At 41.4% G+C, this 26,535-nt stretch overlaps 1 protein-coding gene across 1 annotated transcript in view; it reads right to left on the bottom strand.

Moving 5' to 3' along the window:
- CAH1 (carbonic anhydrase 1) overlaps positions 1 to 26,535 on the bottom strand; it is a 269,527-nt gene that overhangs the window by 54,389 nt on the left and 188,603 nt on the right. Inside the window, exons 2-3 of the mRNA XM_083138966.1 lie at positions 15,088 to 15,285; positions 9,678 to 9,799 (exon numbers count right to left, since the gene is read on the bottom strand). Of these exons, the coding sequence (XP_082995092.1) occupies positions 9,678 to 9,799; positions 15,088 to 15,285 (320 nt within the window). The remainder of the gene's footprint in view (positions 1 to 9,677; positions 9,800 to 15,087; positions 15,286 to 26,535) is intronic.

Raw genomic sequence — 26,535 nt, 5'->3', positions numbered from 1 at the left:
TGCTAGAAACCCTTTCTCTCCACCAAAAGTTCTTCTAATCTCGGTTTATAAAACTTCGCCCAGTTTCGATTTTTAATTATGCAAACTGCGCATACGTATGGTGGATTAAAGAGTGCAGTGCCTACACTATTGTTTGAGGAGAAAACATAGTACGTTTAAAATGACCACTTCTTTCTTGAATATGAAGAATCTTCAGATGGGTTAGAAATATGGTACTATCAGTTTATGCGCTAACACTGAGAATGGTAGGGGGGGGGGGGGGGTTATGAATACCTCACGACGCAAATGTGCGAAGGTAATTTACATAAAAGGTAATGGTATATCAGCGAGAGGAGAAATACGAATGTAAATAATGGCACGAAGGACATCTGAATCTAAAAATGGAAGCTAGTTTTTTTTCCCCCTAGCGGTGAACGGAAGAAGCATTTTATATAATGCTGGTGTTATCAACGTGTTTCGCCGCTCGTAATTCAATTTGGTGCGAAACACAAATTCCGCCGTTTTCTACGTTCCTGACGCAATGGGATCGTAATAAGAGAGAAATGAAATTGGTCTGTGGAGATGGTTCTCTTCTCTCAAGGACTTCAAGCGTTACCATGGCAACGGATGGGGAAAATTCTAGAAGTGACGTCAACGTGAGCATAGGTGCATGTTGCGTTTCACCCCCAGGCGCATGCATGTGTGTCAAGTGAAGTACAGGAACGACGACTGCGTGCATTAGGACAAGTGTCCGACTTGGGATTGTGTGTGTGCTGGGGAAGATTTCTTTTTCCTCGAGTCTCTCTGCTCTCAGATGTTTGTAATATCACAATTCCTTAATCCGTGTACTGTAGAAACTTGACAAAGAACCGATTCGTAAAGACAGAATATAGTATACTGGGGCTTTGGGATGAGCGCCGACGAAAAGAGCGACTGGACCGGGCTTTGGGATGAGCGCCGACAAAAGGAGCGACTGAACTGAACTCTTGGATGAGGAGCGACGAAAGAGGCGACTATACTGGACGTTAGATGGGAGACTACAAAAGAGAAAACTGGGTTATTAGGAAGCACCGAAACAAACTTTAAACATGCAACAATATGTGAATCTGCACCTTTCGATAGGCTACGAAAATTTTGGGTAACGATAGAAGGACTTCTTCTCTGGGCAAAATGGAGTGGCCTATGTAGATTCATAGCTATATGACTGATAAGTCACAATTTGTCAATTTTTTCTAGTTACTTTTCAGAGAAAATAAAAATGCACCCAAATATTTAACAGTTATCGTTCATAATAATAAATATTGGGAAGGTAAATTATTTTCTATGTTATCATTATCCTTCGTACAAAAATCTCGTTCCCAAGAGTTAATGATTTCCAATATAGATTCGAACCTGCTTTCTGTTCAATGTCTGATTTGCAAAGGGGAACTCTGCAAACTCGTGCCGTATCTCTCCTTAATTAGTCTGGTAATTAATGATGGAAATCTACTCGAAACAAAGAAGTTACAAATGAGAGTCGAAGAAACTGAGTAACAGAAAATTAGGATGGATGTTCGAGTTGAAAAGTACATGTGCATAGACTTTTTCCGCTCCTCTTAATTGTTGAGCTTATGAAACTTTAATAACGAACGGCAACCATTACAAATCACTATTGATCGGAGAATATTTGTAACAATATTCTCTTTCATTCAACTATCATATTTATCTTGCTTTGAAACTGTTAGTGTCAGAATGACGTCATGCACAGATTACATTTTAGCCGTGAAAACTGCTCCTACTCAATACACTGTGAAAGGGCCCCCCCTTACCAGTCCCTGGTTTCTATCCGGCCCTCTGGATTACTAATCTTGTAAAATCCTTTCAAATCTCTCCTTCCACCCCTCACCCTGGGTGTCTGGCGAGTAGATTATATTAACGCCGGAATTACGAAAGGGAAAGGGGGTTTCACATAACATTTATATTTTTAGTCCCTAGCTTCATTACATATGTACAGAAAGTGAATAAACAACTGGTAAAAAGCAGTACTATTGCTCAGGGAGTTCAATTCAACAAATCATAACATTATCTTGGAGGATTGATTACATGTGTTCATTATACGTTGTTTTATATACAAATTTACGTAGTGTTTCCATGTGTGAATTGACAAAATCAACAAAACTCTTAAATCAACAAAATTGCGCACCTATGGCTTACATCATTGGCGCTTCCTTTACCGCAAAGTTAGCATAACTATCTCTGCGGGCCTGCCCTCAGCTTAAACGATATTCCGTTCATTACAATGAGTTTCCTTACGCCTTTGCTCTTTTCTTTTGGGCATCAATTTTCGATACGGAAATATCCAAATCTTTTCTAAAGAGGGCTTTGGAACAGCAACAGGTGTTGACTTACACCAAATGCTACATTCTTATAATCAGACTAGCCACCAAAAGTGGACTAAACTCGAGGAAACTTTCCTCGTCGTCGAGGAACTAAAGCCCAAGTGGCCTTTTTTATAGTCAGGGTGGACGTCCGTGAACGTGGACACCGTAGCACTGGAATTTTCCACTGCAACGGTCTTTTGAAAGACAGCTCCCCCAACTGGGAAGCTAAAAAACAGGGGAATCTAATATGTAGTAAAAGCACAATCCATTAAGCACGTACAGTTACATGCAATAATAACATAAAAGTACACTCATGGAAACATTATTTAACTCTATACCGTGTAGCTGGCCAGCAATTAATTAATACAATGACACAAAACCAGTAATGGCCAATCCGAGCATTACAACACATGCACGCATAATAATTCGTACACCCGTCCATTTCTTCTATTTTAACGAGTGTCTGATTTTGTAGAGCGTCCGTTGATTGGAAATGATGAAGATAATATAATTATTATCATTAAAACCCACTGCTGTGATGGAAAAATTAAGAGATATGACCCACATTGTCAGCATTACAAAATTTGCTTCTTCAACGTACGTAGTTATTCGGACAGCAGTTGGCATAGCATGAATCAGTGCGATAGAAAACTGCACCAGAGATTCATATAGGGTAGGCATTCGGTGCTTGCAATGATCATGAGAAAAATTGGTTCCAGACGAAAGAACATAGCACTTCTTTCTGTGACAACATCGACAGCAGCAACCACTGGTAGACTTCCACCATACGAAGGGGAAAACTTCCAGAAGATTTTGAAAATGAACGATTTGATGATTTGATTTGTGAAGGATGTCTCAAGAGGAGACGCTAAGATTGTGAGAAAGGTTAGAAAAGATCCCGAAGTAAGTGCTCCGAAAATTGCATGTAAAGTGGAATCTGGAATTGGAAAGAAGATATACTACTTAAAGATAAGACGTAACAATCTGTACAATATTTGAAATGTAAAGTACAAAGAACTCCGAACCCCAGACATTTAGCTCTCCAGTCAGGAAATAATTAGAAACATCTAAGGAATGTCTTGTCAGACATTGCCGAGCTTCCTTGATCGCTATCGTTGTAAACAGGTGAAAACAATTAAGGAAGAGACTACAGGTAACTCAGTCGGCATTATTGGGTAAATTCGATTCGAATAAATGTCTGCGAGAACGGGGTTCAGTGGTCAGTCAGACACGGTCAGTTTTAGTACGAACATTAGTCAATCATTCACGAGCTTGAGATGGAGACAGGGATAAGTACTATTGGAGGAAGAACTCGTTAATGCGAGTCGCAAGTCAGATTCTTTGTACGGTCACAAAGAACCTCTCCTCGCAGATCTTCAGCCGTCATGCAGAGACAGGTATACCGTTTTCCTTTGGCCAATCCGATCCAGTCTGTAGAGGTTTATACTCAAGTGTTGTGTTTTGCCATTTAAGTGTATAATTAGTACCTCCCGCACCTAACCATCAAGCTCACCATGAGTAGCGAGTTGCTCAATGTAGAGAATGAATGACGAGTGAGCTACATCACCCAGTTCGATCCCCGTTACGAAGAGAAGTTACGGAGAGAGGTATCCACTGTCGCAAGCAGTAACGAAGGTCATGCATCGAGCAAATAAAAAGAACAAGTTTCGCAGCAACAAGACGAGGGTGAGAAGTGGTAGGGTGGCGTGATTTTTTAGAACGAAAGCAATTCAGATGGACGGGCTTGTATGAGGCAAGCTCAGCGAAGAGTTAAAAAAGGAAGAACGTGGATCTATAGTTAACCCTGGTTTACATTGGTCGAGTAGACGGGAGAGTAGCTGGAACGAGTAGGGTAAAGCGAGCTACTCTCCCCATGTAAACAACTGGGGAGAGCACTGGAGTCAGTACTCGCTCCAGCAATCCGGACAGTCGAGTGGCTGTCCACGGAGGACAGCGACTCGACCGAGTAAACGCTTTCTGAGGACAGTAAAGAGTCTGTTGTGTCTGTGAGTGTCCATGGAATTTGTGTCTATTAACAAACAAAATAAACTACTGGCGTATGAAGTTGAAGAGATGAGACTTGATGTTTTTGGCTTAGGAGGGGGAAAAAAATAAAAGTAAGGAATTTACGTTCAACCAAGAATGATCGAAAATATAAAAATCAAAGAAATTAGTTGTTTTTTTCAGACATGTCCTTGTGCATTATTGTATTCATTTCTCGTGAAAAAAAGTGTCTAAACAGTTTCAGAACTTTTTTTTAAATCGACAACGACGTCGATGGGTTCATTCTGTGAAAAGAGCACCAAACAGCTGCAGCTACTATCCCAATGCATAGCTTTCCAGTAACTGTTTCCTTTGTCTTGTCAGGAAATTTCCTGCGTATTGTGGACAATTTTACTAGTAAGCAACATTGAGTGTGCTGTTTTTCGTTCATTTACTTCGAGTGTACCGCCCCCGACGCTGGACTTAATTTCAAACGAGTGTGTTAATTTATGTGAACAGAATTGTACAATGAATTTCGGACTTCGTTTATATTATCTTTCACCCAAGTCCCTGAAATTCTCTCCATTCAAAATATTCGAAGAAAGGGGATTCGGTGAAACTGGAATTCCCATTTTGCCGAAAATTTTCTTTGCTGAGATGTTTATGTCTTGGGCATTCGGCGAAACGGAAGTAAACCGAAAATAATACTTAACACTGGAATAAATTCGAAAAAAAATTAAGAGTAGGCGCACACAGGGACGTCGTTAGGGTGGGGCACGCGGGGGCACTGGCCACGGCAAACGTCCACGTGGCCCCGGGAAACTGTTCTGTATTTGCTGGAAATTTTACTTTGATGACAAATATTGCAAAATAATTATTCAGTAAATTTTGCTTGCAGTTTGAAACACTTCTTCAATTTTCAGTAGCACGAACCCATGCAAGGCATATCTTTCTTATTTCCCTGTTTCTTGCTTGTTGAACACAAACAGATGTATTGGAAGGGGATGCTGTTAATGGTTTTGTGGTCCGCCCCTGTCAGGGAAGTCTGAGACCTATTGAAAATGCATTTTTCCTCCCTGCTGCACACCAGATCCAGGACCCTCCCCCCCCCAAAAAAAAAAACCGCACTTTCTCTTCATCTGGCCCTGCACTGGCTCCATGAACGCCGAAAGGACGACACAAACAGGAAGATTTAGCTACGGGTGGCTAGAACTATCTGTGTTAATTATTTTATGGTTCAGAAAAGATATCCCCATGCGTTGCAAATTCCAAGGACAGAATTATATTGCTTGTCCCTATGACATAGCGGTTCTTCTCACATGCACTCAATCCTCCTGCTAATGAGCTGCCCTGCAAGGAGGGAAAGGCCACTTTCTGAAAATTCGGAGAAACATCGAAGCGGTCGGTTCATCTGTTGATTTGGTGGGCAGTTGATATCTGTCAGTTTGAAGTAGGATTTGTTGTCCGAGCGGTGGTAAACTTCTGTAAACGCGAGAAGATAGGATCACGAAGTGTTTGTGATCTCATTTTCTTACATCGCGAGTAAAATGTCGAATGAGAAGCTGCCAGTTTGTCTTCCTCTGGAAATAATGGATCAGGATCGACTGATCGACCAAATATCCAACATATTGGCATTCTAAAATAGAGTCCGACTACCACACATGATCCTGGGTTCGACTCCCAGGGTGGTTGATCTCATGTATAATGAAGAATAAACCACGTTTCAATTAAGGAAGGAAACTAGGTATGTAGCAATTGTTTTTACAGCCGTCTGCATGCGCTATAAGTATTATGTTACAAAATTTGTATATATTTCTGACTTTCTGTGATTTTTCTTCATTTAGCCTCCACCTGCAAATACGGAAGCTGCTGCTGCTTAGGTGGGTAGGTTGGCTAGACATACAAATATAATTAATGCCTAGTCATACAGCGAATAATACTTATAATATAATCATGAGTTATGGAGAAGCAAATAACTTATCAAGCATTTTCTGTTTCTATTTGTTGTGCAGTGCTTAACAAGGTGCATTACGATGCCAGAGGTCCTGGGTTCGAATGCCGAATTGGGCGTGTGTGTTTTGGAACTAATACAAGTAGGCACATAGCCAGGGAAGGGGCTCGGGGGCTGCAGTCCTTTCCCGAAATCCTACAAATATCTGATTTTAATAATGTGTAGTAGTAATTAAATTTACTTCATTAATAGGATTAAAGATCTTGTATATGGAAAGTTGCAATATACCAAGAAATTCATCTTCTGCGCATTTACTCCTCCCTCCAACCTGTTCGTCTTTAGATGGCGGCTGCCGATAAGGGATAAGCCCCTTCCGAAATCAAATTCTGGCTACCAGCCTGACCACCAGGGATCGAACCTTGAACCTTTCGATTGATTGATTAATTGAACTGGTGTTTTAGGTCCACTTTATGCACAGTAAGGGTAATCGGGACTGGACATACAGTTTAAAGTGAGATCCGAACAACTATGTGCCTCCATCGGGAATCGAACCCGGGAAGGTTGTTGAACCTGCCGAACCAAAAACGAGAGCGTAATTATTTGAGTGTGTGTGAACTTTGTTTTATCCAGTGCCATCATATATTCAGTTTTCCACACACAAATGAGATTAATTTTAAGTTAATAGTTAAAAGTTTTAATATTTGTTATCGTCGTCATTTCCCAAGTGAACAATCAGATGCCATAGAAGACTCGGGCCCGCCCTTCAAAAAACAAAAAAAGCGGATTCGATTCCGGTATGAACTGTATACATGAAATTCCTAGCTTGAACTCATTAGGCACACATTTCATATTTGCACTGTTACCAATACTTGTAAAACTGTTTCCAGCACTTTATATCTAAAACCACGGAAAAGGGTTTTATCTACTTCTCAATTTCTTTCCAGCAAATTTACAAATATAAAGACTAATATCATTGTTCTTGGCGTATCAGCCATTAAGCTAATGAGTTCATTCTGCATTTAGTTTCCCGAATAATGGCTGTGTATTTCGCGAGAGTATATCCGTAGACTGTTGGGGGCTACAGAAGAAAATGATGTTCCTTTCCAATTATTGATTGATTGATTTGGTGTTTTAAGTCCACTTTATATACAGTAAGGCTAATCGGAACTGATTCTACAGTGTAAAGTGGGATCCGAACCACTATGAGCATCCACCGGGTATCGAACCCGGAACCCCTTGATTACAAGGCGACAATGTACCATGCGCCACCGAGTAGGCCCGTGATCCTTTTCATTCCAAGACTATATATATATATACAAACACACATACATATATATATAATAGTTTGATAGAAGAAATCTTACGTTTGCCCCTCCCCCAAACTGATCAACCTAGCTACGTCCCTGGGCGCACAATCTCAGCATTTACATAAACACCAAATGAAACGGGGAAAGTAATAAAGTGGAAGGAGGGTGAAAAGAATAACTGCGACAGGAGCGTATATTCCAGGCTAGCTAGGCTATCTGCGAAGCCTGAAGTCTAGAGAATAAAATTCAGGAGAAAAATCAATCAGAAATTGTAAATATTATTATTCATGTCAGTGAGACGATGATGCTGATTCTGGAGTTGGCAACCTGATTTCCTCAGAGTTGGCAACCTGATTTCCTATGGGTTGGCAACCTGACTTCCTATGAGTTGGCACCCTGACTTCCTATGAGTTGGCACCCTGACTTCCTATGAGTTGGCACCATGACTTCCTATGAGTTGGCAACCTGATTTCCTATGAGTTGGCAACCTGATTTCCTATGAGTTTGTAAATTTATTTCTATTCATAGTCTAGTATCACGTGACATAGCGAGAGCCCAGATCTTGGACTCAGTACACGCCACTGAACTGCGAATACCTCACTGTCGCACTTATACGTTTCCGCGATGGATCCTGCGATCCGAAGAAACGTCAATAAATGCACGAATTTCGTGAAGTGTGACCAGCGTAACGTCAGATCCCCTGTGGAACATAGACACACTATTGTCAAATGTCAGTTCCCCTTCAATCTCCCTTTCCCTGCTCCCCAGGCAGCGTTTCACCTCGGGTGGCGCTTATCGGATGTTTCCCACCCGCTCAGAAACTTCAGCCCTGCCACGCAAGTGGTCGACCAAGACATCCCAAACCACCCCCTCCCTCAAGCCAAACAATGGCGCCCCCCAGCCCCTTCCACCTTGCTCCCCACCAAGGGGGAGTCGGTCTCGAATACCAGGACGGGGCCCCGTATTGATTTCCAGGTTCTGGAAGCTCTGGAATCTGGGACGATGTTCTAGGACCAGTTACTCCCCCATCCAGGTCGTGATGGGATGCGATTGCTAATCTCCTGCCTCTCGGCTGTTAATGGTTGCTCTGCGATGGGAGCAGGTTGCGCCGGACTTCGAATGATACCCTCGAGTCTATGAGGAACGGAAGAGGTCTTCGCAGAGTTTGTCCTACTAGCCGCGAATTTGCACCTCGAGGCCTGCTTTGACAACGAAGGCAATGAACGTGAAAGTGATACCCATCTCAGCAAGAATGTGACTGAATAGTTGCGAAACTGACACTTCTTGCCTACTCTTACGGCGGGCGCTCTACATGCTGGCAAGGGAAGTGGGGAGCGGGGAATGCGCCGCAGACCAACCAACAACGGCGGTGGTGCCGAGAGTTACGACGTGGCGGGAGGAAGTACTACGTGCACCTCATTCTGCAGGCTGCTGCATTTCTTATCGCGCTGGATTGGCTGCTTCCCCAATTCCCTTGCCAGCATGTAGAGCGCTCGCCGTAAGACTGGACAAGAGCTATAGTGATATTCAATACCACGAAATGTAGAACTTTGAAACAGATAAATATCGCGAAATGTAGAACTTCGAGACTGGTTGATCTCGATATGATAACTTTGAAAGCGGTTAAGACTCTCCGATAGCGTAGTGTTAACACTATCGTCTTATAATCAAGGGTCCGTGGTTCGATAGCCAGTGGAGGCACATAGTGGTTCGGATTCCATTTTAAACTGTCCCGTCCCAATTAGTCCATCTGTTCATAAAGTGAACTTTTATCGCGTAATAGAAACTGAAAAATCGTGAAGTGATAATCAGCAGCGAAAATATTTAATAACTGTGAAACACGCCAGTCTGTGCTGAACTGGTTAGCGTAGCGACACCAGAGATCCCACGTTTAAATCTTGGTCAAGGCATTGCATTTGTCCCATCACCTAATTCATTTTGTTCATCATTCAATCTCGAATAAGCGCCAAAGTGATGATCAAGAATGGAATGAATCGAAACGAAATAAGCATGGATGTGAAGGCTATTTCCATTACTTCCAAGTCTTGGTATTGTACAGTGGTTAAATCTCTAGCTTTGTAATTCATTCACACTTACCTCGGCTGCATAAGGGCGGCCATCTACGGTATGCTCGGACCCTTGCCTGCTGTCGCAACCCCAGTGACAGTGGAACTGCTCCAGTCGGTAGACATCCTCCCCAAGTGGACCTCCTCTCAGCTCTGGAATTTGCAAAGAAAGAAAAGCACTTTTAAAAAATTACGAAATGAAAAAAAGAACTAAATAGTTTGGTGTATCACACATATACGTAAAAACGATAACTCAATTTGAACATTAACGCATTTACCCTGTAAGCTACAAATTTGAGAATTTTCGAAATTATAGCCAAAACTGTGTTTTGAAGAGATTACACTGTATGCTATTGTCTATCCTAAGCGTAAACTCTGGAGTTTAATGCGAAAGAGTTGCTGGATTCTGCTGAACGGGAAAAAGAGCTGCGCCGTTCATTCAACCAATCAGAGGCGTCTCGTGAACGCATGCGGTGCATGCTGCGCATGCGTCAATTGTGGGAAAAAGGACAGCTTGCTCTGCGACGACATTCTTGAGCATTTCTACATTCTAATTTCCTTCATATAGGAGAAGTATTTATTTTACACGAGAGCGCTGAACTAAGCTTATATTACATTTCTTGGATCTGAAGTGAAAGAAAGTAATAATTATTTTCCCACAATTGATGCATGAGTCACTTCAGATCCAAGAAATTTAATATAAGCTTAGTTCAGCACTCTCGTGTAAAATAAATACTTCTCCTATATGAAGGAAATTAGAATGTAGAAATGCTCATGAATGTCGTTGCAGAGCAAGCTGTCCTTTTTCCCACAATTGACGCATGCGTTCGCGAGACGCCTCTGCAACCAATATATAAAAATACGAACTTTGCCAATGCAAGAACAAGCTCCTGAAAGATTCCGCCCACCACGTTTCAATCACGGAGAACCTCACCTGGCAGAACCTGCAACTGTTTCACCAGGTAAGAAATACTGGAACTTTCCAGCGGGTGTGGACTTATGATGGCAATATCCTGGCACTGCACAACAACGCCACAGTGAAAAGTGACAGATTGGACGACCTAAGCATGTATGGAAAGTGACATACTCTACCCTTAGCTGGCACTCATTACATACAATAATCGACACTATTAATTCACTCACTCCAATTATGGTTCTCAACTTTATACATTATACAGGGTGTTTCCGCGCTGATGATACAAATTTTCAGGGATGATGGAGAAGGGCACATGTATCAATTTGAGATAAGGAACCCTGGTCCGGAAACGACTTAGTCGAAAGCTATAAGCGAAAATCAATGTATGAAGATGTAAAACTTTTATTACCTGCACAAGTTCCACGAGCTGCTAAATTTGCAACAGTTGTTCAAAGTGGCGTCCCACAGCTTCGCTGCAGGCATGACATAGTCACAAAAAGTTCTGGCGTACCCGTTGGAATAACTCCGGGGTTGTTCGATCAATGTCACAGGCAGCGAGAATTCTTGCCAGGAGATCCTCTTTAGTCTCGACAGGTGTCTCGCAAGAACTGATTGCGACGATGTCATGCCTGCAGCGAAGCTGAGGGACGCCACTTTGAGCAACTGTTGTGAATGTATCAGCTTGTGAAACTTGTGCAGATAATAAAAGTATTACATCTTCATACATCGATTTTTGCTTATAACTTTCGACTAAGTCGTTTCCGGACCAGGGTTCCTTATCTCAAATTAATACATGTGCCCTTCTCCATCATCCCTGAAAGTTTTTATCATCATCCCGGAAACACCCTGTATATATATATATATACATATATATATAGACATACACACACACTTATATCCTTCTCCTTTAAATGTGGGACGTTACCCCCACACCCCTATACGCCTTCATGGCGTGGTGCTATGCACAGGGGAACACTTTACCTTTTTTTAAATGCAAATTAAGATGTTAATCTATGAATATTGATACCGTGCCTGATTTACCTCATTGCCTCCTTCACATGTACTTACTTAATTTCTATTTCTTGTGTGTTTTTTATTCGTTGTGTTTTTCAATTATATAGGCACACTTATAATTCTCTATATTTTATACATTTATAAATATTTAGCAGAATTGTATAGCTTAACAAATTAATCCATGTAGGGCAAAAAGCTGTTTGTATAGTAAGATAAAATTGTGTAAAAATACTGTAAGCTTAAGTGTAACCCTACTTCAAATAATGATTGATTGATTGATTAAATTGGTGTTTTAAGTCCACTTTATGCACACTAAGGCTAATTGGGACTGGACCTACCGAACCACTAAGTGTCTCTACCGGGTATCGAACCCGGGACCCCTTGATTGCAAGGCGACAACGCTACCACTGCGTCATCGGGGAGTCCCCCACAAATAATGAATAATAATAATAATGTATTTCCTACCCCTTCTCAGCGTTCGTCGGTATCGTCTGGCAACAGGAAGTGTTGTTCCTCTTAGCTCCCCTTCCCAGAAAATGGTAAAAATATAAGAAAGGAATGTGTCTACAGATAAACAGGTTGAAAACAATTGCGTATATAAGTGAAACAATGCTTTTCTAATAGGTACCTCTTATTCACACATTCTCCAAATGTTGACGTCTTACTAGTAAAAACAGTCTTTCTTGGGGGGGCGACGGTTGAGAAATTAAAAGCCTCTAAGGTCTCAGTGTACTCTGAAGTCCAGACATCAAAGATATCAATGAAACAATGGATGTGAATTTGCAGTAAGGTTCTGCTTTAAGAACAGCTAACCAAGTCTTTGAAAATGGTGAGAACTATATTGCAACGCCTGACACTATCTATAGTATCTACGAGGGTCACTATTTATATTTTGAGCCTTGGCAACACTGATTGAAGTTACGCGCGATTTGACGTTTGCACGGAATCGTCTGGCATTATTGACCATAACGTACTTCAAATGTTTTGTCAATAGCTTGATTTGTGTTGTTTATGTTGGCTTGGAGATTGCGCGACAACAATAAAATGGAATTAACTCGTGAACATTTTCGTGCGATGATTTTTTACGATTTTCGACGTGTATTATCAAGACAAGAGTGCATCGATCAACTTACTTCCACATTTGGCGATGAAGCCCCATCCTTTGCCACTGTGAAACGCTGGTACTAACGAATTTAATCGTGGCCGCCATTCGCTCACCGACGAGATTCGCGAAGGTCGTCCAAAATCAGTTGTTGTTCAAGAAAACAATGATGCTTTGCAAACCCTAATACTGCAAGATCGTCATGTGACATACTGTGAGATTGAGGCAACTATAGGCATTAGTTCCACCAGCATATATAAAATATTACATGATCATTTAGCTGTGAGAAAGGTATGTTCTCGTTGGATCCCACACAATTTGACAAAAATTCAAAAAGACGCTCGCGTCAATTGGTGCAAACAAATGCTCAATAAATACAATCGTGGTGCTTCAAAAGACGTATATAAGATTGTAACAGGTGACGGATCATGGATATATGCATATGAGCCGGAACGTAAACAGCAGTCGACTGTATGGGTGTTTCAAGATGAACCCAATCCAACAAAAGTTGTTCGCGCTCGAAGCACATCGAAACAAATGGTCGCCTGTTTTTTCGGGAAAACTGGTCATGTGGCAACTGTGCCTCTAGAGGAACGTAGAACGGTCAACTCTGAATGGTACACAACAATTTGTTTGCCAGAGGTCTTCGGTCAAATACGGAAAACAAACAAACGCCGTCGGATCATTCTTCATCAAGACAATGCCAGCTGTCACACATCTCGTCTAACAACCGACTTTATGAACAGTCAAAAAATCGAATTGATGGGTCATCCGCCGTACAGTCCTGATTTGGCACCCAATAACTACTTCTTGTTCCCGAATGTCAAGAATAAATTGCGTGGACAACGATTTTCGTCGGCGGAAGACGCCGTTGATGCGTTCAAAAACCATATTATGGAGATGTCTAAAGAAGATTGGAAAAACTGCTTTGACAAATGGTTCGAACGAATGCAAAAGTGTATTGACCATAAAGGAGAATACTTCGAAAAACAATAAAGCAGTTTTCAATGCCAAATTCCTATTTTTTCATTGTTAGGCTCAAAATATAAATAGTGACCCTCGTATCTATAGTTGACAGTCCAAAGAACTACTGTTTTCTACAAGATTACACTTCAAAGTAAAAAGCAGTACACAGTGGAAAACTATATACGGAAAACTAATTGTCACATTTGAATTAACTTTGAGGCAAATTGATCAGAAGAAATGAATCTTAAAGAGTGATTTTTTTTTTCGTCCCGGCAAGTTTGAAAAGCGCGCGCTTGAAGAGTTCCCTGCTGGAGAGGCTAACTACGCCCGCGAGGCTCAAGGTTAAAATAGTGCGGCCAAAAGCTTTTCATGTACAACTTCAGTGAGGCCGATCAAGCAATTGATGGCGGACCATATTACTATTTTACTTTATATACATTATTAAAAACCGTAGAATTTCAGTTTGTTTACCAAGCCATACAAGTTTGAACACCTGTTTGCAGTAGACTCGTCCAATCCGAGACCCAGGTTCAAAGCCCACCAATCCAGATCGTTTCGTGATTCCCCTTTAGCCCCAGGGCCGTAGCTTGTATTGATCTCGGGGGGGGGGGTCACATGTTCTCAGGGGGGCTTTGTAAACAAAGTCCATTCAAAAATTAACGGTATTAAATGAAGGTAAATTATGTGTGGGGGCTCATTATATCGTATACTATATTTTTCTACATCTTTTAAAACATCTCTTGAAGTGTTAATTGACTGGTACTGAAATCTGAAATCATCCCTTACACCCTCCATACTACTTTAGATTATACATATATTTATATCACACACAAAAAATGCACAATATTCAATCACATTGCCTACATTATATTCCACCCCCTGCCGAAGCAATTAAACTCCCCTTCCTTCCCAAAACCTGGGAGCCGTCGACCTTTGACGCAGATGCGGAGGGAATTTACATTATGTCATTAAAGTCGCATATTTCTGTCTAAACGGGAGGTCGCAACAGGGACAGTGAAGGTATAGATAAAGAAGCTCCCCTATGAAAGAACTTTCTGAAGTCTAGATAATATTCTAAATACTTGCAGCTACTTCTGCTCATAAACAAAATGAGCGAATGTAATAGATGCTGTTCATATTCTGTGGATTTATCCTTAAAATTGAGATGTCTACATTTTCACTCTTCACTGCAAACAAATTATGCAATATAGTTTACCTAATTTCAAGGGGGGGCTGAGCCCCCCCTGGCCCCTGCCTGGCTACGGGCCTGTTTAGCCCTTGCAGGCGGATGCTGTAACGAAAGCCACATTGGCTGCCTTCAATTCCTGTCACTTTCCTTACATCGTCTCCTCGTCAAGGCTAACCTAATGTTATGAATAAGAGACCAATTGAAATACGGATCGACTTGCTTGCAACATGAGAACCGTGACGTCAGAAACTTACCGGATCCCTCACCGTTGACCTCGACCTTCCAGCAGTATCCAGGATTGACGAGGACCAGTGTGTTCTCAGCCACATATTTCCACGAGAGCTTCTTCTCGTTGAGGCCTTCATCCGACAACACCTTTGTTGACCTGATGTCGATCGGCGACTGACGCTTTCCCAGGGCCTCTGGGTACTTCTTGTGCCAAGTGGATGGACCTGGAGGAGAAGAGGAGAAGTAAGATTTTGTTCAACTTCACACCCGTGCAGTCACTTTGTTTCCTGTAAATTTATATTCCACAGAAGGAAGCTCAAGACATTCACAAAACTCTTCATTCAGGAAGAATTATACATATTTTAGGACAAAATTAACTGACAGATATTGGAAATTTGACATCAGGATTTGCCGTTATATAATTCCGTATTACCATACAGACGGTATAATGAAAATTCATCAAAAGAGTGTTGCTATAGACAAGATGAAGTTTGTTCTTCAAGTGAAAGCCTGAAATTAGATTGTAAGGGAGCTTAAACACCGACAACTGACACTACCGGAATAGGCATTTTCCCTCCATTTTTTAAAAGCATTGCCTTTGTATGCGCTACCAACAAATCCAGGCGACACAGTGACATGCCACGTGTCACTTTTTACTTCGGTATGAAAGGTATATAAGGACAGTCTTAAATATACACACACCGGCTGTTTAATCAAACTGCCTATATTTTTAATGAATTACTGAGAAGATACGGGAAATGATCGATTGGAATTAACACCAGAGGAAAGAAGAACCGAAATAATTTTAGTTCCAAGATACCAAAGTTACGGGCCTGCTCGCTGGCGGTGACGTTGTCGCCTTATAATCAGGCCTTCCGGATTCGATACCGGAAGCAAATTGCACGGTGGTTCGGATCCCACTTTAAACTGTAGATCCAGTCCCGATTAGCCCTTTTGTGCATAAGTGTACTTCGAAACAAACTCAGCAGACATTGAAGCACAAAGCTCGCACGAAACAAAATGGAAACTCCATATTGCCGATAGCTTCCATACTTGCGGGTCCACCATAACTTCTTTTTCAACTCATTTGTGATGCCCTTAAAACAACAAGCAGTGGATATTTTTGACAAGCTAATTGAGATGAGGAAAACTCTCCTCGAAGCCTACAGGAAAGTTATTTTGTGATACATAACATGGCTTCGGGTATTCACTGTATTTTTTACAGGGATGCCGGATTTTTCAAGCTCAGCTGAGACCTCTCGTTTGCGAGTGGTTACTATCCACCCCCCCCCCCTCATCTACTCCGCTGCTCGTCAACACCTGGCATCAAATTTCAAGAGAGTTCAATTTCACGCGATGGATCAACAGGCATTTCAAGCCGAGCTTCTGTTCAGAGATATTGACTGATGACGTAAAATGCCTAACCTTAACGTTGAGCTCAACATCAACGCTCGTCAGAACAGAAAAAAGCCCACAAAGGTGGTTTCACAGGGCAGAAGTACTCGTGGTGTGAAGAGCTTCTTCAGTGCTCAATTCAAGCCCAACCAGGTGTATCTGACAAACAGGGGAAACTGAATAATTTTATGATTTAATTTTTGCCATTAAGCGTAGCTTTTATGTCACTTTTGGCTAATTGCGACAATGAAGATGAGTGGCGATATGATGAAGAGAGACTCACAATGAAAACCCATGCCCAGATCGGGATTCGAACCCAGTATCACCCAGCACAGAAGTCGGTATGACTACTAACCGCTGGGGTGTTAAGAACTCGAAGTTTCATATATAACCAGTAGCATTCTCAGGAACTTCATTAAGCTGTTGGGGTATGGTCATATAGAGAATGTTGTCTTTTTAGTAGTCAATACTTTTTAATATTATTATCAGCTTGCATATCTGAAGTTTCTTTATAGAAAAGTTGAGCCAAAGTGAAGCAGAATTATAACACTGACCAACGCAACTGGAGATATCACTGTCGACAACCGACATTCCCCCTACACATACACTCACTCTCCTAGAATGCTCCGATCTTTTTAATGCAACCTTCAATATTTATTCTCTTTGTCATGCTTAGTCAACACTATCCTATCAGTTTTCCTGCAAAAACCACAGCGCGTGTCACAGTTGACATCTGAAAGTATGCTACAGCTTGTCCGTCTTTTCTGCTGTCAAACTTTTCGCTCCCTCTACCCTGCGCTCATGAGAACAAGACAAATGTACCTACTCACCCTCCGAAGTCGCAATATTAACGATTGTTTTTTTTCTTAGGTTAAGGGAAAAAGGCGGTCATAGCCTATCACGCAGATTAGCGAGAAGTGTGCTACTTCTCGTAATATTTTTAAGCGGTTCCTTCCGGATACCTTCGTTAAAGTTCATATTATACTTGTGAGGCCGGCAAGATACGGACAGTTGCGAGAAAAGCCTCGCTCTTTCTTCGACATAAACACTGTATCTGTCCTTCGTACTTCGCCATTTCTTCAGTTAATTCAGTTGTTGGAATTCAAACTGTAGCAGGAAAGATTTCAACACAAGAAGGAAAAGAGGCAGAGAAGATGTACAAGGCAATTGTGCGTGTCATTCGTGACGTGCCACACCTTCCCCGTAATTCAGCTAAGCTCACACAAGTCCACCAGACGAATCATTGTAATGCGTTGCTGCACTCCTTCCAGATTGAGCATTAAATTATACCGTTGAACCCTGATAATGGTCACAAGTTTTTACGTACTCCAATAAACGCTGTAAGCCTTCTCTGCAGCGGTACCCTAAAATCGCCGAAACTACTATGAATCACCTGTATATAGGCACATTTACTCCCACCCCCAAAACGTTGTTTCATATATTTAAGCCCAAGTTTGTGTTTTTAGCGAAGGTACATGCGCATAGGTGGTAAAAGTTCAAATTATTGCTAAACAAGAGAAGAAATGAGAGGGGGGGGGGTACTCCACAATCCTAGAATACGAATACAGATTGCCTCACTAAGAACTGTCCTGTCGTTTCTCTCCAAGCTGTGTTAATCAAGGGTTCCCGGGTTCGCTACACGGTGGAGGCACATAATAGGTTGGATCCCACTTTGCGGCTGGCCAAGTGCAACAACTGCAGATGTTTTCACCTAATTTTGAAATTAATATTGACATTTTTCATTTCCTTGTTAAATTAAACTATTTCACAGCAGAACGCACACGATAATATTCAAATAATACGCCGCTCGGCGCTACGCACGTGAAGAGTTCGTCGTAGCTTAAACAAACCAAGAGCAGACGCCGCCAGGTTGCGGAAGACTTTAGCCGGTTGTCATGGCAACGGTGACGTCATCTACCGTTGAAATTGAATGGGTGTCGCCATCTACGTGCAGCAGTTCTCTCGTCGACAGAAAACATTGCATCCAGTGGTTGTGGCAAAATCGTTGCGTTCTCGCGAGATCTTGTTCCGCGTGTGTGTTTCGCGTTTCCTATCGTGTGTTGTGTTCATGTGTTGAGCTGTGGTTTGTACAATGAACTCAGTAAATGACTTAGTGTGTAATTTGTTGCAGACACCATTTTCCAGATGGACGGATGAAGACAAAAAAGACGTTTTAAATTGTGGGGGGGGGGGGGGCACTGACACTTACTATTTGTTTTTCATTACCTATAAATGTACTTCTTCACCTGTTATTTTAGGCACGAGCCGCTTCCAGTCCCGATTAGCCTTACTGTGCATAAAAGTGGACTTAAAACACCAACTCAAAACCTCTAAGCTATGCTGTAGTGCGTCTATTTTCCCAGTTCTCACTTTCCCCAGTCCAAAAAGAGAAGTCGAATCGCAAACACCAGCCCGCCTGATTGCATTTACGCTACGTACAAACAGCCAACCAACAAGCTCCATTTTGAACAAAATAAAAGGGGGACTGAACTGGGAATAGAAGATAACACAGGCATCAACACAAATGCACGCTGGGGTTTGAATGCTACGCCTCAGAGCGTTTTGCAGATGTTTCCATAGCAACGTCATTTTATCAAGTCCTTCCAGAAACACCTGGAAATTCCCTTCTTCCCCTGGGAACTTTAAACTGGGTGGACTTTCAGTAGTTACAGCTCCGGTAGTAGAGACCTCAAAAGTTAACTTTTCCCAGCCAAAAGCACTCGAAAATCCTCGACCTTTGCTGAAAACTTAATCCGCACCGAGAGATGAAAAGGTGAGCTCATAATGGCCTACAGGCTCCAGGGCTTTCGGGTGCATCCTTCTTTCCTCTTGCACAGAGGTCTGTCTCATCGGGACCTGTTGTGTAAGCAGACACTTAGGTTCAGGAATTGGAAAACACGAGTGCATGTGTTTTTGAAACATTGAACAAACAGCAGCAAAGTAAATCCATAAAGGAGACGAACACACACACACACACGAACACATACAGATAGACCGAGAGAGGAAAAAGAGAGAGAGGCAGAAACAAATTCTCGCAGAGAGAGAGAGAGAGAGAGAGAGAGAGAGGCAGAGGCAGAAAACAGACACAGAGAGGAAAAAAGGTTTGGTTTGAGTTGACGTTATGCACAGTAAGGCTAATAGGGACTGGACGTACAGTTTAAAGTGGATCTGAGCCACTGTGTGCCTCCACCGGGGTATCGAACCCGGGATCCCTTGATTACAAGGCAACGACGCTACCACTGCGCCATCGGGGAGGCCCAGGAATAAAACATACAGAGAGATGGAATGAGAGAGAGAGAAAGAATGAGAGAGAGGAAGAATGAGGGGGAAAAGGAGAAAACAGAGGGAGAGTAAAAGAGAAAACAGAGGGAGAGGAAAAGAGAAAACAGAGCGAGAAAGAGGTAAAAAAAACACTCACGAAGATAGAGAAGCAGAATAGAAAGAGGTAATCAGGAAAACACAAACGCAGAAAGAAACTGCTTCAGATATCTGCCTCTGTTGGTACCTACAGTCTGTCCCAAGAGTCTGTGAAGCAACGACACACGTAGCTGAAGACAAGGGGAGAAAGTAAGTGAGTGGAGCAAAGCAGTGCGCGCTGCTGCGAACGGCTGGTAGCTGTAGCCGCGTTGTCCTCTCTGTGCAATCCTTTCCCTCTCACTCATTCTTTGGTTGAGCCCTCTCGAGTCATTTCTTGTGTAAAGGAGTTGTTTCGTTCGCTTGCTTCACATACTCCTGGGACAGAATAAATTGCTTTTCCTATGCTTTTTTGTATAATATTTATAGAGGTATACTATGTGCAACTGCACCCCATCACTATTTCTTTTCCTTGGGCAATCATTAGATAGGATTGATTCTGGGAAGAAATTAAATTAATTGTGTGCAATGTAGAGAAAGGAAGAACATCTGAGCATAGGATCAAGAGATAGGGACAAAGAAACAAAGTACTGAACATATAGTGTATACATAAACGTACGAAATTTTAGTATCACTGGGTAATACATATGCTCTTTCTGGCTCTACAGCCCTTGGTGGGCCTTGGCCTTCTCCACAATCAGCCTCCATTCCAATCTATCATCAATTCTTCTCCTACATCCTTTAATTTTCATTGTCCGCAGTTTGCAACAACGTCGTCTATCCATCGAAGTCGTGGTCTGCCCTTTCTTCTTTCATGTGAAGCTTTTCTCTCAACATTCTTCTTGGCATCCGGTCTTCCATCATTCTCTCCACATGCCCCAACCACTTTATTCCCTGGGCTTTGACAAACCTCACTATATATTGGCCTTTTATTAAAGCATCTAGCTTTATTATATCTTATTCTCCAGTCGTCATCTTTCTTCACAGGTCCATATATCATACAATTTATATATTTTATAGCTAACTATGATACAATAAAACATAAAATTAGAAGTGAAGTACGCTAATCATCTGAACAAACATTTTTTATTGTTATTGAAAAGGGTTAGATTCTTATATCTAGGTAGTTTGTTGTGCTCTATCCAATTTAAAGTTCGTAAACGAGCACGAGAGATTTGCAAAATCCTACGCGTACTTTCACAATATCCATTACAAAGGAACCGGTAGCAAATAAACATAATGACAAGCTCTCATAGGCCGGATGCCGCTATTCACACAAATACACAAAGGTCTACCAGCAACAAATTGGCTTAGTTAAACCAAACAGTCGAGCGCTGCATTTTAACAAGAGAGACATCTCTCTTCTAAACATTTATCCATCGTAATCTTATCTATTACATTCGCAGGGTTACCAGTGGTTGCAAGAAAAAAATACGATTAATTTTTTTGGTCCTTGAACCAGAGCGGTCGGGTATGGAAATACGACCGTAGGGAAGCAGATATCTGCATTTCAGATGGTAAGAGAAATATGTATTTTCCCCTAACGGCTTATTGTCACTTGTCCTTTCTAAGGACTTACGTAGATATAGTGGAGCAATAATCACACTTCATAGAGACGTTTGATTGATTGATTGACACTTTCGACTAATCGCAAAGATGAGAATGACCAGTGGCGGCGATTGGGTTCCAAAACCGGGGAAGCAAGGTGCCAAAACTGGGGGGGCAAAGACAGTATAGGTAGATAAGGTTTAGCATGGTGCGGGGGCAAAACTGACGAAAAGTGGGGGCAACTGCCCCCTCGCCCCCCTAATCGCCGCAACTGAGAATGAGTGATGGATATGAGTAAATTTATCAAGAGAATTTATGGTTCAAACCCAGACCCCTGGTGTCGTAGTGCACTGTGATAACCACTCCGCCACAGAGGATGGTTCGTAGAGAGCTTAAAAGGAGAGAAACACAAAGAATAAAGGAAATAAATTAAAAGAAAGAGGAAAGAAGGATAGAAGAAAAAATTAAAAAAGAGAATGAAGGAAAGGAGAGAATGAGAAAAGACGAGGAAAAGGAATAAGGAAAGAGAAAAATAACGAAAGAAAGGAAAAGAGAGAAGAAACAACAGAATTTTTATCGCCTCGACCAACCGCCTTGTCCACCTTGAGCCCGTTCGAATGAGACGCAACTTCCTTAATTTTCACCGAGCTGAGCATACGTAGAGTTGAAATTAACATTCATTTTTTATCATGTTAAGATAAACACAGAAATAATATATTGATGCTGGTTCTATAACTTTAACATGACGTTTATTCTCAAATGTTTTTAACAATTAGAAATTAAGCTTTGCTTTCCTAAAACATTAAAATGCTGACAAAGGCAAAATTTATTGTATAAAAATATACACTATAACCCTGTTAGAGGGTGGAAACGTTACGTTTTAGTGTATATTTTTATACAATAAATTTTACCTTTGTCAGCATTTTAATGTTTTATTAACATGGAAACAAGGCTCAACAGTGTTACTTTTGTTTTTCATGTGAAATTGAATGAGTTATGTAGACACCTAACTTATTTTCCGCTTGTGATCTTGGGAGAAAAGAAGCCATCTCGTCTGCTTTTGATATTGAAATCAAAGCAAGAAATTTGCCATATATGGCAACCCTGTTTTACCTTTTGAATCCCCAATACATTTATCTGCGTGCTAAAGCAGTAGCTATCTATACAACGCTTGGCAGAGCTTCGCACACCAGCGAACGTGATCAGAAGATAAAATCACACAGCTCAGCTCTTCATTTTTCACAGCTGCTTTCCTCGCTCCTGTTTGCTGGTAGTGAAAAAGGAAAGTACTCTTGTCACTGTGGATACAACACGCCTCGCTGATTGAAGTATGCTTCCTTTGTTCAAGTCCCACGTTCTTCTGCACAAGGAAATAAACTCCTCTGATGTTGAGGGATGTTGTTTCAGAACACTTAGTGTAGACTATACTCTGTCCCTGGTATCTCTGGAGCAAAACAAGTCTCGGTGTTGTGCAAGTAGTGACGCGAGACTGCTCCACGAATTAACACGATAGAGGGAATGGGATAGCGTGGAGGGGAAAAGCGGCTGCAATTATAGTCCACGCGTTTACTTCGTTAACGTCAAAGCACTGAAGAATGGCGCCGCCACGAACGTGGGTGGGGATAAATAGCGGGCGAGTTGTTTTCGTCCAACTCAACTTTCAGCCAATGGGCACAGCTGTCATTCTGCTCGTCTACTCCACGTGGAGTCTCAGTCACATGACTGCGGATACGTTGTTGCCGTACTTTGCAACTTCACTGTGGAGACCGTGGGAAGATGCTTGTGCGCGGAGGGACAAAGTGGCGTAGAGTAGATGTGTGGAAACACTATGCGTTGAATGTGATTGTTGCAGCTGGTGGGCGTGCTCCGTGGACTTCAAAGCCAGCCGGTCGTTAACGTAGCTAGCGCGCCGACTATACCAGCCTTCCCAGCACCGTGTACTGCATCGAATTACCCACTCGAATTCCCCCCTTCTCTGCCCCTATGCGCGGGTTTGCTCCAGAAATAACCGGGAGATGGATTTATTTGCTTTAATTTACTTCGCCTTTTGTGCCACTTTTGGCTAATTTGCGGTGTGATGATATGATGAAATTTATGACTGGACACTCGCAAACATCCATGCCGGGATTCGAACCCGGGACTCCTGGCGTCGTAGCGCGATGTGAGATAGCCGAGAGAGAGTATAGCCATGCACTGTTCACCCAACTACAAACAAGATATACACATTTCCTGTCGTACGATGCCAAGGGTCCCAAGGTTCGAATTCTGACCCGTTCAATAGATGTTCTTTGTGTCCATACATCAAATCATCACTCTTCCTCATCTTCGCGATTAGCCAAAAGTGGCAGAAAAGCAAAGTAAAATAAACCAAACCAAATCAATCAACCAAATGGGACAAATTTATAGAAAATTCTCTTGTAAAGATAATACAATTGACCTTTTTAATATTATATGGGTTATTCCGCGTCTAATCAACGTGAAAATGGTAAAGTTTGCCACCGCTCCCTCCAATGTTGACCAAAATTACAGCATTTGTTCCCTCAGGGTCGCTGAACATTCATGCAATATTTTCTCCAGAAATAAATCACCAGTTTCCGAGTTACGGAAGTTTGATAATTTTCAAAAGTCTTTTGAAAATAGCTTTAACGTTTCATCTCTACAAAACTCGGAAAACACACATTTTATTAGCTCTTGGGTCATATTGTGCCAGAGTAAAAAATCTAAACTTGATAAATATTTTAAAGATAAGGTAAAGGTAAAGGTTAAGTGTTCCCCTGTGCTTATCACCACGCCATGAAGGCGTATAGGGGGTGTGGGGGTAACGCCCCACACTTTCTTGATCCGGTCGTGAGTAGGGGTGATGTGATCAGCATCACGCCCCTGACCGCCTTTACCCCCCAGGGTTTCCCCCAGGTACCCATGTTATTCGACGCTGGGTAGGCGCCGGGGCCGCTTCCACCGTTAGAAAAGTTCCCTGATTTGAACCGGCCGGGACGAAACCCGGGACCTTTAGCATGGTAGTCAGACGCGTTACCGACTGAGCCACAAACATCTCAAAATTTTAAACTCTTTTTGTATAAGTTTCCCATAGATTTCATTCAGTTTGTAGGTATTTCTCAATGCATTTGCAGTGTTGGGTGATGAAGGGAATTTTCCTTTTAAGAAGAAATTAATTCTTGGAATGGTATATTTATCCAAGTAGCGAGGCAATTGGGACGAGCACTTCACAAGAATCAAGAAATTAATAATGCTACATGATATTGCATTATATGCCTATCATTAAATAAAGGATAACAAATTATTACAAATACTGTCAAACGAATTTATTGTAGGCCTCCCCGATGCCGCAGTGGTACCGTCGTCGCCTTGTAATCAATGGCTCCCGGGTTCAATACCTGTTGGAGGCACATTGCACAGTGGTTCGGATCCCACTTTTGACTGTAGGTCCAGTCCTCATTAGCCTATCTGTACATAAAGTGGACTTAAAATATCAATTCAAGGTTTTCAAATTCAAGAATTTAGTGTATTTTATTTTACACATGACAATAAATGTATGCAATATTATTTTTCGTCTCTCTTGCATCTCGTATCCAATTTATTCATTGAGAGAACCGTCCGAGTGTCTTTGATGTTTATATCAGATTTCAGATAGAAATTGTTGAAAATAACATCACACAAACGAGGCACCTCATGGAAAACAAAATCAATGTTTCGATTTTATGTCAAAATTCTTAACACCTTTAAAGACTCGACTGCCTGCCTTTGTGAGAATGTTACATAATTCATGCGACGATGATTTTTTTTTACAATCAAAGAGCTTCGCGCACACGTAAACACACAAATTATATATTTACTTAAGAGTCTTTTTCATGATCATTATTATGCAAAGACTTGAAAAAACTGTCTTCTTTCAATTATGTGTGATACATTCTAGCGTTCAGTTTGTTTATTCTGTTCTTACCTTTCGGCTTTTACCATCACCTTCAGTGATGAAGATCACAGAAATTTAAAGGTCTATCTTTCTCATTTATTATTTGAAGTTCCACATTGAGTTTACATTGGAGAATTTTACATCAGAGTTTCACAGGTGTCCAAAGAGACTGGTGCCCTATGGAAAACAATACGCAACAAAGAATAATACTAGTTGTAATTGTTATTAACCAACTACAAAACTGCAATGCAATCGATAATATGAACATTTAATATTACCTTAATCAGAAATATCCCTCAAAGTTTTTTAACATTAAACTATATCCATAATAGTTACTTTACAACAAACTTTCTTCTTTGTAAATATACGTTCAATACAAGATCCTATAGAAATCCCTTGAAGAAAATACATATCGGTGTTACGATGTCGCATTTTGAAGACTGAAAAATAAACTATTCAAAGCCGCAATTTATTTACTTTCGCAATTAAAATCCGACAGATTCGTTCATTTGCAGTCCTCCATCAATCACTGTCATCTTCGGAAGCTGTGAACACAAAAATAAATCCATGGAAACGCAAAGGTAATCTTTAAAATCACATTCATGTTGCAGATGGCCAATGTCTATTTGTTAACCGTCCATCTTCGTAAGTTATTTTTCAAAAGCTTTAAGTCTTCCAGTCGTAATGCATCTTAGACTATTACAGTATATTAATCTGTCACTTATATGATTCAGTGTGAATAATAGGTGAAAACTGTGCAATGTGTATTTACTAATCAATCATCGGTTGTCTTTCGTAAGTCATTTGTCAGAAGTGAAAGAAAATCCAATATTTGATGACTGGACTTGATGGAAAAAGATTTGTGCATTATACAAGGCCGATTCAGAGTTACATCTCAAAGTGACAAGGATGTTTGAGTACCTGATTAAAGTGATTGACTTAGTGCATACGTGATGGAACAAACGAGATCAAGGACTAGACTAGAATTTTTGCAAAGGTGGGAAATCGACTTGAGTTGGTACTTGAAAATTTTCCGGTGCGGGGGATAGTCTTGTAACATTTCTTGAAGTATCCCACAAAATGCCGAACAGATATAAGCAGAGATATTGCTGTTGATTTCGTTTATTTTTCGCGTTATTTCCAATGTTGGGTAATCAAGACGATGAGGTTGAATGGCGACAAGGTGAGACTGATAAAGGCAGAATCACAAACACAACGATACAAGCCCCAAGGACACTGCACGAAT

Source organism: Lepisma saccharinum, chromosome 17 (assembly GCF_977018435.1).
Source record: "Lepisma saccharinum chromosome 17, izLepSacc3.1, whole genome shotgun sequence".
In the NCBI taxonomy this organism is placed as follows: Eukaryota; Metazoa; Arthropoda; class Insecta; order Zygentoma; family Lepismatidae; genus Lepisma; species Lepisma saccharinum.
This window is presented reverse-complemented; position numbering and strand designations above follow the sequence as displayed.